The 13,642-nt window shown below is 38.4% G+C and overlaps 1 protein-coding gene across 1 annotated transcript; it reads right to left on the bottom strand.

Annotated features, from left to right (window-relative positions):
- Positions 1 to 980: 980 nt before the first annotated feature.
- On the bottom strand, positions 981 to 7,797 carry LOC139738236 (mediator of RNA polymerase II transcription subunit 6-like). Its single transcript, XM_071648892.1, has 6 exons — positions 7,773 to 7,797; positions 7,160 to 7,319; positions 6,391 to 6,565; positions 5,385 to 5,496; positions 4,786 to 4,898; positions 981 to 3,009 (listed from the first exon to the last, which is right to left on the bottom strand). Exons 1-6 carry the CDS (start codon positions 7,783 to 7,785, stop codon positions 2,644 to 2,646), a joined length of 939 nt encoding a protein of 312 aa, XP_071504993.1. The 5' UTR covers positions 7,786 to 7,797; the 3' UTR covers positions 981 to 2,643.
- Between the last annotated feature and the right edge of the window lie 5,845 nt (positions 7,798 to 13,642).

The following is a 13,642-nucleotide window of genomic DNA, read 5'->3' as shown; positions in this document are numbered from 1 at the left end:
ACACTTCAGTAATGTTTGTGTGCTTATCTGGAAATAGTGAAAATCCCTGCTATATCTTCACCTAGTTATGGTGAATCTTTTTTTTTTTTTTTTTTTTTTGAATGGGGATCAAAGAAAACTCTTAAATCTTTTCATTTTATTCCTTGGCTGTCTCTTTATCTTTGCGATATGTTGAAGATATGTCATGAAATCACAGAGGACAAAAATAACAATAAACATGTAATATGTATAGGCCTACATACACACAGACATACACAGGTACACACACACACACACACACACATATATATAAAGTGAAAAAAAAAAGAACAAAAATGTGGTGGCCTGACATCAAAGGAAATACCTTGTATGACACAATTAAATATTAGCTGCCTAATCAGGCCACCAAAGATAACCTTTTTGACAGTTTGGTGGCCAGACATTCATTTTACCACTAATGTTGAGGTCTGTACATAACTAGTATAATGACCCCATTGTACATGTATGACTTTACATTGTTTGCTTGTGTTTTTCAGTTTTATTTTGTTTTGTTTCACTAATGTAAATTACTAAAGAGTAATGGTAACTTCAGAGATTACAATAATTGCTTGTACTTACGTGTGTAGTTTCAACGTTTAGGTTAGGTTATGTAAAAGAAAACTTGCAACACCTTTTCTCGCTTGCTATTCAATCCCTCTGCTACATCAAACTCTCTTGTATATTAAAATGGTTGGAGAATAAACCAATCACTTTATTGAAATCAAATGGATAATGATCATAACTACATTGTACAATGTACATGTATTTCCTTATTCAAGTGGTAAATTGCATTCAACCTCTACAACACAAACTATGAAGATGAGATTGTCCACTCCCATCAGCAAAGACAAACACATCAAATAAACACACAACACTTCTTTCATGCATAGACATGTTGTGCGTATGAAATGACAATCTATTTCAGCCAGGTATGTTCTGAAATGCTGTGGATATTTCTAGAAGGCTATGTGGCTCTTATTTTGCATTGCATAGTTGGAATTCCCCAACCATTCTGCAATACACACACACTACGTTCTGTGAGTGGCATTCCCTAAAAAACACATTATCCATGTTTCTTGAATGACATCTACTTTAAGAGGGTCACAAGTAGCTCTTCCATATTTTGCATACCGTGAAACTTGCATGAGTTGACATCGCAGAAGTCGATAAATCAAGTTAATCGACGCTATGTAAAAATTTTTGCTATTTCTTTGCTCTATATTTGCTATTTGTTGACATCCGCATAAGTCAACATTCTTGTCGACAGATTTTTCCAGTCCATGAATATTGATTTAATCAGAGTTTACTGTAATCCCATCCCTCTTAACCTGATTACTGTCAGGCAGTGTGTCTGCAAAGACCCATTACATAAATTCACCTGCTCTAATGCAGAATTGTGCATTAAAAAACAAGACTGTAAAGACTCTTATTTTAGAATCTGACTGATGATACATTTCTGGAATTGTTACAGCACTGTGAACTCAACGGGTGTATATGCCCATAGTCTGTCTGTGGTCAAGTCTATTGAAAATCCTTGAACAACCCGTTTTGATTATTGCTAAGCAAGCATATGGGACGGGAATTGTACACATTAGGAATAAACAAATAATAACTTGTGAGGCAAATAAAATAACCGCCCTTGAATATTTCTGCCATTTTAATTTCAACCATAAAGCAGCCATGGAATGCCTGGCTTGGACTTTATCACTCTTCATAATTTTTTTCTTTGCATCAAGTATACAAACAAGTTTATGTAAAATTAATGACATGTCTTTAATGGTCAACATTGACTTTATGGCTCAGTGAGGTTCATTCAATAGTAAATTCTTTAACACTGGTTATGTACTTTTATGGAGTTGGGCAGTTTACATTCAGTGCTTAATAGGTCATGACACAGAAAATTTTGAAGAGTGTGCATGCAGGAAATTGGCCTGGGTTGTCTAGACTGAGCTGGGGATTTCTGCAAACCAGAAGTCCAAATACAAAATTTGCACTTTAGAGTCATGCATATATTGACCATGTGCACTACCCCTTCCAAGAAAGAATGAAAAAAAGACACAGAAACCACATACCAGAATGGCAAACAAGCCATCTGGAGAAAGAAACAATTTGTGGATCACCTTTTATGGACTACTGTCTATAACCTTGAGTGCATAGGTAAAACCACAATTGTTATGTCAATGTAACCTCAAAGTGATCATACATCCCTAAATTAACTTTTTAGATGAACCCACCTATGACTGTTTATTTCCTATCATATTCTACCTAAGTGAATCAAATTTATTCTACCTGACTACCTGCCACTCATCCTCTTGGTACCAACCATTACACAGTGGAGTCTATGAAAGAGATATCAACACAGCACCAATGACCAATCAGTTTACCCTTTCAGGACCAACATTTCAGAATACCATAAATATCACATACAGTTCAGTGGCACTTGGATATGACAGAGGTTAAATGCCATTGGCCCAACCTCAAGAAACTTTATGAACAGGTGGCATCGGCATGGGGTAATCTGGCTGAAATATTGTTTTTTGTTTTGCCTCACACTCTTCAAAAGTGTCACTGATTGGAAAGCTTGGATACTCTCTGGCCAGCAGTCTCTTGTATTTCCAGCTCTCCTCATTTGCTCATGAGCTTCCTCTTCTTAGCCATGGATGGTTTCATGCCTGAGGGTCCTCCACTGGTGAAGAAGCTGCCTGCTCCTCCGCCAATGCTCCCTGCTCCTCCCAGTCCACTACTACTGCCCCCACCTCCACCACCGCCACCAGCCCCTGGAATTCCCCCACCAACACTGCTAACGCTTGCCCCCGCTGCTCCACTCATCCCACCGGTTGGTCCTGGCATGTTGGCACCCACTGCGGCACTGTTTGCATTGTTCTGAGATTGATTGTTCTCCTCCTTCACTTCCTCTTTTGGGATCACTCTAGAGGAGGGGGCTTCCATGGCTGAGCCATCGATGGGCACCGGCCTGTCCCCAGGTTTGGGCTGTGGTGTTGGGAGAGAATGGAAGAAGGAATTTTTAGTTGCATGTTTGTCTTGTTTAATTTCAATGAATCAAAACTAAATACAATCATCACTCATGTGCACAGCAGAAAAAGACAAACAAACACAAATTGGCCAGCACTCATCTATCTGTTGCACTAAAATATCAGAGCAAATATGCATGACAACTATGTTGATATAGTGACCAATAATAACCACCACCACAAATAAACAAATGAAAGCCTATGACTCAGCTACCACAGTTAATAGTTGACATTTCCCCACAGTGCTTCCGAAATATTGACACTCCAAACAATAGATTCATGTTATCGTTCATATTCCCCAGATGACGATCATATAATTATTCATGAACGAAAACGTTTTGCATAGAAATATCTTTTTTTGTTGTTGATCCAAGAGCATTGTTGTCAGTTGCAGCTGGACAAAAAGAAGAAGCGAATAGAAAATATTGTAATGCATAATTTACACAAATTGGTTTACACATTAGAATCTGAAAAAGTTGGTTTTGCCATGATACTTGACATGCCAGTGTTCTTTCATTTGATTTTGCTCCATTATTTTTAGGTGCTAAGCATAAAACCAGCACTTACTCCTAGCCCTTATTAATCCAAACAAGCAAAATATTTCTGGAAATAAACCTCTTATGCTCCCATTGGCTACTATGTACAAAAAACTTCACTAAATGAATCATATCATTCGCATTCCCAAGTGATTCATACAAATACTTTTAATTCAAATCATCTGTTTTAGAGTTGCCAGATAACTCCAGTAAGTGCCAAAAAATTATGCCTGGTTTTCCCCACAAGTTGATGCATGGGAATTCCATCACTTCAAGAAGATAAAAGAAAGTTTTGCATCACAGCCACAGACCCCGGGGAATCCCCATTCCAAACACTTGGAAAACAATCTCTGCATTCCAAAGCTTTCAAAACAATATTTACAAACCACTAAACATGATGCGACAGTTCTCCATCTCTTTAGGGTGTGACTTCACAAAAATATTTCCCCAACATCATTTCCTCATACCATTTTTGGTCACATCATCTTCCCTCTGTAAAGAGCAAGCAGTAATGGCACTTGTCAGCAGAAGCGGAAAAACACAGATTGCGAAGTTCCCAGAACACAGGCTTAGCAATGAGAAAATGTGCAATGACAGATGGCCAATAAAGTTAATTACATAGAAGACAGAGCATTCGGTGCGCCTCATTGTTTTGATTACTTGCAGCATGCTCTGGCCTCCTGCCTTTAGCCAAAATTCTTGTCTCATCTACTAGTGTACTTTGTAGGCCTAGTTATAACACAAGTATCCAGTTTCACTTCAAATAAAACGAAAATCTGCGCAACAATACATACAGACACAAATGTAACATACCACAAATACCACACTGCCAAAAAAAAACAAACAAACAAAACAATTGCATTGCAATACTGAACATGTGTGAAGTGTTTCTTTTTGCTTCTTAAATACAAGAATTCCTTTTCTTTGTTAAAGGCATTACCTTCAACAAAGGAATTCAGTGTTAGATCGCAATCACACAATTGCAGTCTCATACACGAACTGAGGGGACAAGAATTTGTCCTAATACCTATGCTGATTAACTGACGAGATAAATATGATAAAGTAGTATATCTTTAAGTATCAGAAGAGGAGAAAGAAGAAAAGAGGGAAGAGGAAGAACAAGATGAAAAGGAGGAGGAATAGAAGGGAGGGAGATGATGTGAAGGAAGAGGAGGAGGAAGAGGAGAAAACAAAGTTACCTGAATGACTTTGAAAGGAAACTTGCGGGAGAGGTCTCCAAGCAGCACATCCACTCTCTTTCGCTGAAACACCGAGCTCAGCTCTTCTTTGGGTTTCTTCCGCTTCTTTGTCTCTAAAAGATTAAACAGCATCCAAAAAAAAATCCACTTGAGCATAAAACATGGAAGAGCAGTATACTGTAAAAAGAGGAAAGTTCGTGTGCTTTTTAATTTCGCGAATTTCGTGAGAGCCAAGATTTGCGAAGTTAAAATGCATGTGAAAGCTCTTGTCTACACTATATGCAGTGAATGTTAGAGGCAACTCGCGAAAATTTCATGCCTGGAGAAAGCCCGTCGGCTCCAATATGTGAAAATTTCATGCCGCGAAAATATTGTGTTTTACAGTAATGTCAGGTTATTTTACCTTCCTTAAAATATCAATCTTGTCTCAGAGTAGATCATTCCAAGACATACAGTGTACTTCTGATGTGGAAATTATGCCCAAAACTATGAAATGTATGGAAATTACAAATCAATGTCTTTCCTTGCTATATAAACCTATACGACAATTTATCAACAATGGGAAGCTTCCACAATTTTCTATGAATGTACAAACTCACCTGTTTCGTTGTCCTTTTCCTTGAATTCCCACCAATATCCTTTACTTGGGTGATATCTTGAGTAAGATATACATTCCTCAAAAGCTGTCTGAATGTTGTGGACTGCTGTGGTCTGTATTAAAGTAATCATGTCATCATTGGTAACTAAAGAAAATATTCTCATTGACATAGAAAATTTCTTTAGAATAACAAAGATGAAATACAAACTGGCACCACAGCAAAATTTATATTATATCACATTTTTATGTCATTATCATGACCTTCTAACATCTAGAATTGTTTGGTTCATGTTAACATTTACTTACAGTTTTAACAACCTGAAAGAGAGTACATAGAGGGAAAAAAAAAACACCTTTGGTTTTACTTTCCCAAATCCAGAAAAAGAATGCTATCCATCAATACTAATGCATTTGAAAAGAATCACATATTGACAAAATGTCTATTCATTAATTTCTAGTACAGTGTACCATTATCACTTTCAAAATGTAATTAGAATTGTCCCACACACCTGAATGCGGCATGATGCTTTATCATTATTCTTTAAGGGCTTATTATTGTGATCTCCACGGAGTTTTCACGAGTAAGTTAGGTTCTAGACTTTATTCAGTATTCAGTTCAGCTATAAATGCGGCCACTTTTCCTATAAAAGAGTATTTTCATATCCTAAAGTATGGCTGTAAAGCAGAGCTATGGTGTGGAAATTCCCATTTGGAAAGCTCAGAAAGCAGGAAAAGGAAAAAGCTTACTACATAACAACAGTATAAGCTGCTCAAAATGATGACTTACATTGTATCTTGTACACAGCAAACAACTTTTAAAAAATGCTCAAAATAAAACACTAACATTAGAATGTATGCCTTGTGACTGTGTTTCTTGAAACATGCAAGAAGCACTAAAAGATAAGAAGACTTTCAATATTGCACATGTAGTCATTTCTCATAAACTAGGGAAGGCAACAGTACAAGGCTCCGATAGGAAAAATCTTATTGCCTACACAGCAGCCTACCATTCTGGCATTGATTACAGAGCACAGGTCAGGGGCCTGGTAGATCCTGCCAGCAATGATGTAATAGTCTGCAAGAGGTGTTGTCTCCTCTGGGGAATGTCGATGCTGTTTCCTCACAACATATAAGATAGGCTTCTGTACATGGAGCAGTTCATACTCCAGACCTGTCATAGATCTGATTTTAAACAGAAATGGAGGAAAAACAACTTGGGAAAGACACAAAACTGAATCTATTTTTTTGTTTTAAACACCACCTACACTAACTTCAAAGTCAGACAGGAAAGGGGTACTTTGCGGCAGTGGAAATTCTAACTCCAAAACATTCATAAGCATAATTCATATTTGACAAAGGACTCAAATGGAAGAGGTTTTATCTACCCTCAAAAACAGAAAGTATCGGGTGTGACAATTAGAATTTAAAGCTACCTTACTGAACAACAGAAGTTTGGTTTCTGGGTCTTGACTGGTTATGGAAGCAAGCCCCAGTGAAACATTTAATTCATAATACAGTCAACCTTGCCTATACAACTATGTCCAATCTATTTGGACTGAAGAAATAGCTTCAACTTGGCGAAAATTAAAATTATGAGACAATAGAATATAAAGAGAAGATGACTTAGGTGATTATTTCACTTAACTTAAAGCAAGGTTGACTGTATTTCAATGGGGTTTCCTGTATACGTGACTAAATACGTTCTCAAGCGATCTATGTATGGATCCAGTTAATTTTAAAAAAAAAATCTGCAGCAAAATAAATTCACAAACTAACTTGAGTTGCTCTGGGTTGACCCTCTGCATTTTAATGATCTCATTGTTGCAGGTTCGGTCATAAAAGGGATTGCTCCGGTTGGAGAAGTACTCCAAAACATTGGCTTCATTCAAGTGAGGGATCCAAGCAGAGTCGTGCCAGGAAATATGGAGTGGGTTGTCTGCGAGGAGAGACAAAAACACATAGTGGATTTCTAGTACCGTTAATAGTAGTAACAATTGCCTATCCCTTCATGCTTTGAACGACAACATGATGTTGCAATGCGGGGAATTACAGAGAAAAAATGAATTATGGTTTGTCATTTATGGATTACTGGAATGCTCTCTTTGTCATTAATCCAAACACAGGGCGCAGCAAAGGGGGGGGGGGGGGGGGGGGACATTATTTTGTCATCACCACATTCAATACGAACGAATGGGACTAGCACAACAGATCAGCAGACAGATAAATCATATCGCGATATCACTGATATCGAGAGACCGAGTTGGTTGAAAAGAGAGCAGTTGCATTTGATTCTTCCTCGAATTACTCTGGGGTATCAAAATGTCGATGATATGTGAACAACCGTCCACGAAACTGTGTTAAATAGCAATAATTATTTCTGATTTCTTACCGTCAGAAGACATGTTGTTACGCGATGTTACGGATGGTTGTGATACATGCAATTATAGAGGGCGTTTTCCAACGCTGCATCACCGAACTATGTTTTAGTTCGGTGCGCTGCATGCAGTTGACAGTCCCCATAGTTTTGTGCTAGTCCCCCACCCAGCTGCTTGCCCTAGACCTCTGGCGAGGCACGAGAGTTTTCTTATGTCATTTTTTCCTCCCCCCCCCCCTTTTTTTTTTTTTTTTTGGGGGGGGGGGGTTCTAACTCTTGATCAATGCTTTTCTCGACCCTCTGTCATGGATGTGGCTGGAGTCGCCATATCCATGGAAGCACGCTATGTGTTCAGTAAGAGTATAGTTTTGTGTTCCAGATGGACATTGCTACAGTGCACTCCCTTTACAACGAAATGCTCGGGACCGGCAGTTTTCCTTCGTTATAACGAAATTTCGTTATAACCGAACAAATACAATATATAACGGAAACAAGGAAACCACGTACATATATCATATTCTGTTTGCTGAATACTCATCATACACTGGAAAGCTATGTGAAATGTGATGGGACAACTGTATTACAATAATAAACGCATGTTCCATTCAGAAACTGTGTGTGACACAAGGAGCGAATAAACAGTGGTGTGGAGCGTTCACCCATGCAGAGACGCTATAAATGCTTGTTCCGCTACGTATTTTCGAAAGCAATTTGCATTTCGTTATAACGGAGCACATTTCTTTTGTTTTTCTTTGTCTGTGGCGCTCGGAAAAGACTTCGTTATAACGGAAATTTCGCTATGACCGTGTTCGTTATAAGCGAATTTTGCACCATAGACTTTAATGTATTTGTTTGTCTTCTTTTTTTTTAAGCAAGATGGGAAGGGGCAGTGGAGGGGAAGGGATGGTGCATACAGGAAATATGTATGCAAGGATTTCACGATGTCAGAAGAATGACACATGGGGATTTGCAAGTATGACATGTAGGCCTACTGTAAAGTTGCAATGATTGCAGCTACAGTTTGATTGTCACCTGTACTATTACTGCAGAAATAGTTGACAGAATTCAGTTGTTATTTGCAACGTAAAAAGAAATAATAAAGAGCTGCATGAGTATAAAAAAAGTACTTGAAGTGGCCGCATAAAACAAACGATCTTCTCAATGTTACCATGCTCACCATACTGGCATGAAACCAGTGAGGACGGTCTCATCCCCCTGCATAAAACTATACGGCGCAAATCGTTGATTCGTTGATAAATCCCCCCCCCCCCTCTTTGACAAACGTATATAAGATGTCCATGTGTGTATTCTATATAGTCAAGAGACAATGGACCATTTCGTTGATGTTTACCTTTAAGGGTCTAACAAACAACTATGTAATTTGCTCTTTCCCCTAAATTTATTAGTATATAGATTTAAATACCTAGGGTCCCAGCGGCGGATCCAGAGGGGGCGCAAGGGGCGCACGTCCCCTTTATTCGTCGTTAAGAACAAAAGAAATAAAAAGACAAAAAATGAAATGAAACCCGGAAGTGGCACCGGAAATATTAGCTGCGCTCCCCCCCCCCCCCCCACCTTTACAGAATTCCTGGATCCGCCCCTGGATCCGGTCAGTATTTATATGCCTGTACTGACAACTCTTGTTACATGATACTGTGCACTGAATTCAATTAAATTTAAGTAAATTTATCTACGAGACGAATGAATAAAATCTTGTAAATGGCTTTGTAATAAATTGCTTTCTTCAGAAATACTGCCCAACGCAGCAGCTGTCTTATCACAGTCATACAAATTGCGTCCCATGTACTTGAAATTACAGTATTCAGTAGGAATATTAAACTTAATAACTCGTCACTAGATAATGACAGAAACCATTGTCTATAAAAACTGATTACATAATTTAAGTGTAATCCGGCCCATCCTAAACCCTACAGGCACTATATTCGGGAGGCATGTGAAATGAACAGATGTCTTTTCCAAGCTTCAGAAATGCAGACTTTACTCATCGGTTCGGCTTACGGTAAAAAAATCTTAGTCTTGTCTCACTTTTGTGATTTATTTCATTATGATTATTGACAGGATATTTGCTGTCACAGTGATGACCTCGTGAACAGCAATTCATAAAAATACCTCTTTGATCCTTTTGGATTATTTCCTCTTTTTTAATCGTGCATGATGATTGATAACGGTAAGTCAAGCAGATGGATCTAAAGCAAACATAACAATGTAACATTGAATGAATAAGCAGATGGATCTAAAGAAAACATAACAATGTAACATAATATGATTATGAATGAATAAGATATGGAAAAGAAGTCCTTTACACGATATCTGAAAGTCTACAGATCGATAAAAACAAAAGATAGCGTCCAGTGATCGGCGCGTATTGTTATAAAGGTGGTATCATTTCGGTTAAAATCAAACGTAATAATCAAAAAGGTTATCCTATATTAAACTGTTGCATTGGTTTGTCATGCGGTTTGTTCAAGGTTTGACCCGATTCCAATTTAACCTCTACCCTACGTGAGGCATGAGACTATAAATACCACAATAAAGATAAAAATAAATATACGCATGTATACCTTCTTATGACTGATATGCATGCGTGACTCCTAAAATATGACTGGATCAAAGATCCGCAAAAAGCTTATATCATTATGATAAGTTGCAGCACTAATATCACAACATCAAATCTGATTTCCGTTTTGAATCACAAATCGGAGCATAATCTTGGCTATTCTATGTACCTCCACCTGACGTACATGGCCTGTATACTTCGTTCCATTTGGTGATGGAATGAAGTAAGCCGACATACAGACACATTTGATGATGATTGTGGTAAAATATAAAACAGAATGAAAATTCCTGTCATTAACATAGTAGCTAATGGCATTACATATCCCCACGATGGATGCTATTACTATGATTTGCTATGTGTATCCTTTAAGAGACTTGACAGGGAAGGGCGAACGTCAGAGAGGGTTGGGTGATCAATAATTTATGCTGCTATAGCTATTTAAAAAAAAAGATCTTCCCTGTGTGGGATGTCTTTGCGCCAGAGGTAAGGGGGATAGAGATAATATATCAATATATCAATATATCAATATATATATATATCGAGATATATATATATATATATATATATATATATATATATATATATATTAGATGGCTTAGACAGTTTCTGGTACGTGATTGGTCGAGAGCTCATCACGTGATGCTGTTTGCGAGGATCGCAACTGTTATATTTTCCCAGCTCGTTATATTGACCAACTGGTCAACTGAATATATTTTTTCCATGTGTGTCGACCTCTTACGGTTGAAAAACAAACAATTACACCAATATAAGGATGTGGGACCACGTCGGGCTAACTGGGAGGAGCAAACGATGAGTAATCTTTTCCCACTCACCCCCACCCCCCCCCCCCCACCACGCACACACACACACACACACACAAACACACGATGCGTGAGAGAGAGTAGACTTGACGGCGCGGCGCCGTCTAGTCTACTCTCTCACGCATCGTGTGTGTGTGTGTATGTGTGTACGTGTGGATGGAATTCGGGAAGCTAAACGTTACGTACAGTGTATAAATACATGCTACATAGTAGGCTACCCAATGTGCCGTTTACGTATGCACGTATCATTCGGCCCGCGAAGTTTGGATGCACACTTCAAAATGGAGCCCCGTTTTGTCTATAATAAACGACGACGAGGATTTTGGAGGATAAGGAAAACATGGCCTAAACCAAACGAGTTAGAAATAGTCTAGAGACATTTTGTTCAGTTCAGTTTTTAGAACGAGGGCAATTCATGCATCTTTGTATTGACGTAACTTAACGACGAGTTAGACTTACATTGTACGTTAGATCCAGGCCTAACGTTACATCGAACAAACCACGGTTGTGCATGTGGAGGACTAGCAGTTAGTTGTTCTAACTGTACGACACCGAGCAGACTGGTTTGCAAATCACTGTGTTCTACAATGTTCATCTCTGCAACAGAGGGGAAAAAAGACTGATTTTGAAATTGCTGCAGATTCCTGATGACAGAAGGTAACGTTAGGCCTACGTCTATTACAGTTATAATAGAGTCTGTGGGCCTTATAACATTTAACAAACATGTAACGTTAGAGCCTAGTTGTCTAGAAGGTTTTATGTGTTTTAAGACTCAGAGCTGATTAACGTTAGAATCTAGACATAGATAACGTTAGGGCCTACCTGTAACCAGTTTAGAAACAAAAAGTCAAATGATAAAGATTGCCCAGTACCAGTGCAGTAGGCCATAACGTTTAAGGCCTAAAGTTAGATTTGTTTTGTGAGTAGACCAAACATCTTTTGGACCTGAGCCTTATTTAACTATAGGGCCCTAATTAAAGCGTCGATACTTTGAGCCTAACGTTAACGTTAGTAGACCCTAGGGCCTCCTGTCGTTTATAGAGGACATTGTATGAGCCTAGCAACTACACAGTCCAGTCGCCGCTTTACAACTACAAAATCGCGACAGTCTGCGCGCATACAGCGTCTGGTCGGGCTGACATGAGCGTATTAACGGTTAGGCTATACGTCGTTAGTGTAGGCTCTTCTGCAAAGCACAATCGAGGGCAAGGCCATCTAATATAACAGATATCGACTGGTAGGGGGTGGAATGTAACAATCTTTGGACCGCCAGGGAGTTATATTTTCCCTCGTGATCATATTTTCCCTCAGCGCTGCGCGCTTCGGGAAAATATAATCCCTTGGGGAAAATATAACTCCCTGGCGGTCCAAAGAATGTTATATTCCACCCCGTACCAGTCAATATCTGTATAATATATATATATATATATATATATATATATATATATATATAATACGCCATGGATCCAACAAGAAGGGTTTTTTTTATTACAACCTTCTTGTTGGATCTATGGCGTATTTGAGACTCGTTCTTCTTATCATTACAACATTCGAAGTCCAACACGTGGAAAGTTCCTATATAGACAGATATAGATAGGTAGGTAGATAGATAGATAGAAAGATAGATAGATAGATAGATAGATAGACAAATAGATAGATAGATACATAGATACATAGATACATAGATAGATAGATAGACAAATAGATAGATAGAAAGACAGACAAATAGATATCTAGATAGATAGATAGACGGGGAGGGAGAGAGAAGTCGGGGAGGGAGGGATAAGAACAAAATACTTGTAATACTTTTTTTTCTGCATGCTCCCACCCTGGAAAAAAATGATCTGGTGCATCCAGGGTGCAAAATAAAGCCGCCCCATGATATTCTTATACCAAAGGTCGCACTCGTCACAAGGTAAACATTATAATACATTGTGCTAGGTACTTACAGTGTTGAGGGGGGAACAGGTGCAGGAAAAGGGGTTTTCCCTTCCTTAGTCGGGGGACGAAGTGAGTTGCGGAAATCCCCTCATCTGGGGAGAGGGTCTTTCCCCGATTGTAAAATGAAGTGAAGAAGTTTGTATACACTTTGAATAAATTATTGCGTGTTTATATGTTATGTTTATAACCCAGGACTACAGTATATAGCTGGTATCATGTATTTCAAATCCACTGACCTAGCTGTATGTTTATTCATTCGGTGTGTGCGTTTGTTTGCTTGGTTTTTTTTTTTTAAGGAGAATAATAATATGTTAAGTTTGTGTATGTTTTTTGTGCAATCATAACCGTTATTTTTGCCTGCTGTATATATGCTGTTCAACTATTTTCTTGCATGAAATAAAAGTCACTTGGCTTGCTTTTTTTCAGAAAGCAGGGAGATGCATAATGTCTACAGCAGATGGAAGGAGTCTTTCCATGAAAATGAAACCTTGTTGAATTTACTGAAAAAGAAATTAATGCTACCTTATAAGTGTTGACATTGATGG

Source organism: Diadema antillarum, unplaced genomic scaffold (genome assembly GCF_040938485.1).
Source record: "Diadema antillarum isolate AM-2024a unplaced genomic scaffold, OU_Dant_1.0 seq00000731_RagTag, whole genome shotgun sequence".
NCBI lineage: Eukaryota > Metazoa > Echinodermata > Echinoidea > Diadematoida > Diadematidae > Diadema > Diadema antillarum.
Note: the sequence above shows the minus strand (reverse complement) of the source record. Positions and strands in the feature narration are given on the sequence as shown.

What these genes read in the sequence shown, in the direction of transcription:
- LOC139738236 (XM_071648892.1), bottom strand. An exon ending in CTGTAATCAATGCCAGAATG is followed by an intron (nt 5,497 to 6,390) that starts GTAGGCTGCTGT and finishes ACTTTAATACAG; the next exon opens with ACCACAGCAGTCCACAACAT. An exon ending in GGAAAAGGACAACGAAACAG is followed by an intron (nt 4,899 to 5,384) that starts GTGAGTTTGTAC and finishes TTAATCTTTTAG; the next exon opens with AGACAAAGAAGCGGAAGAAA.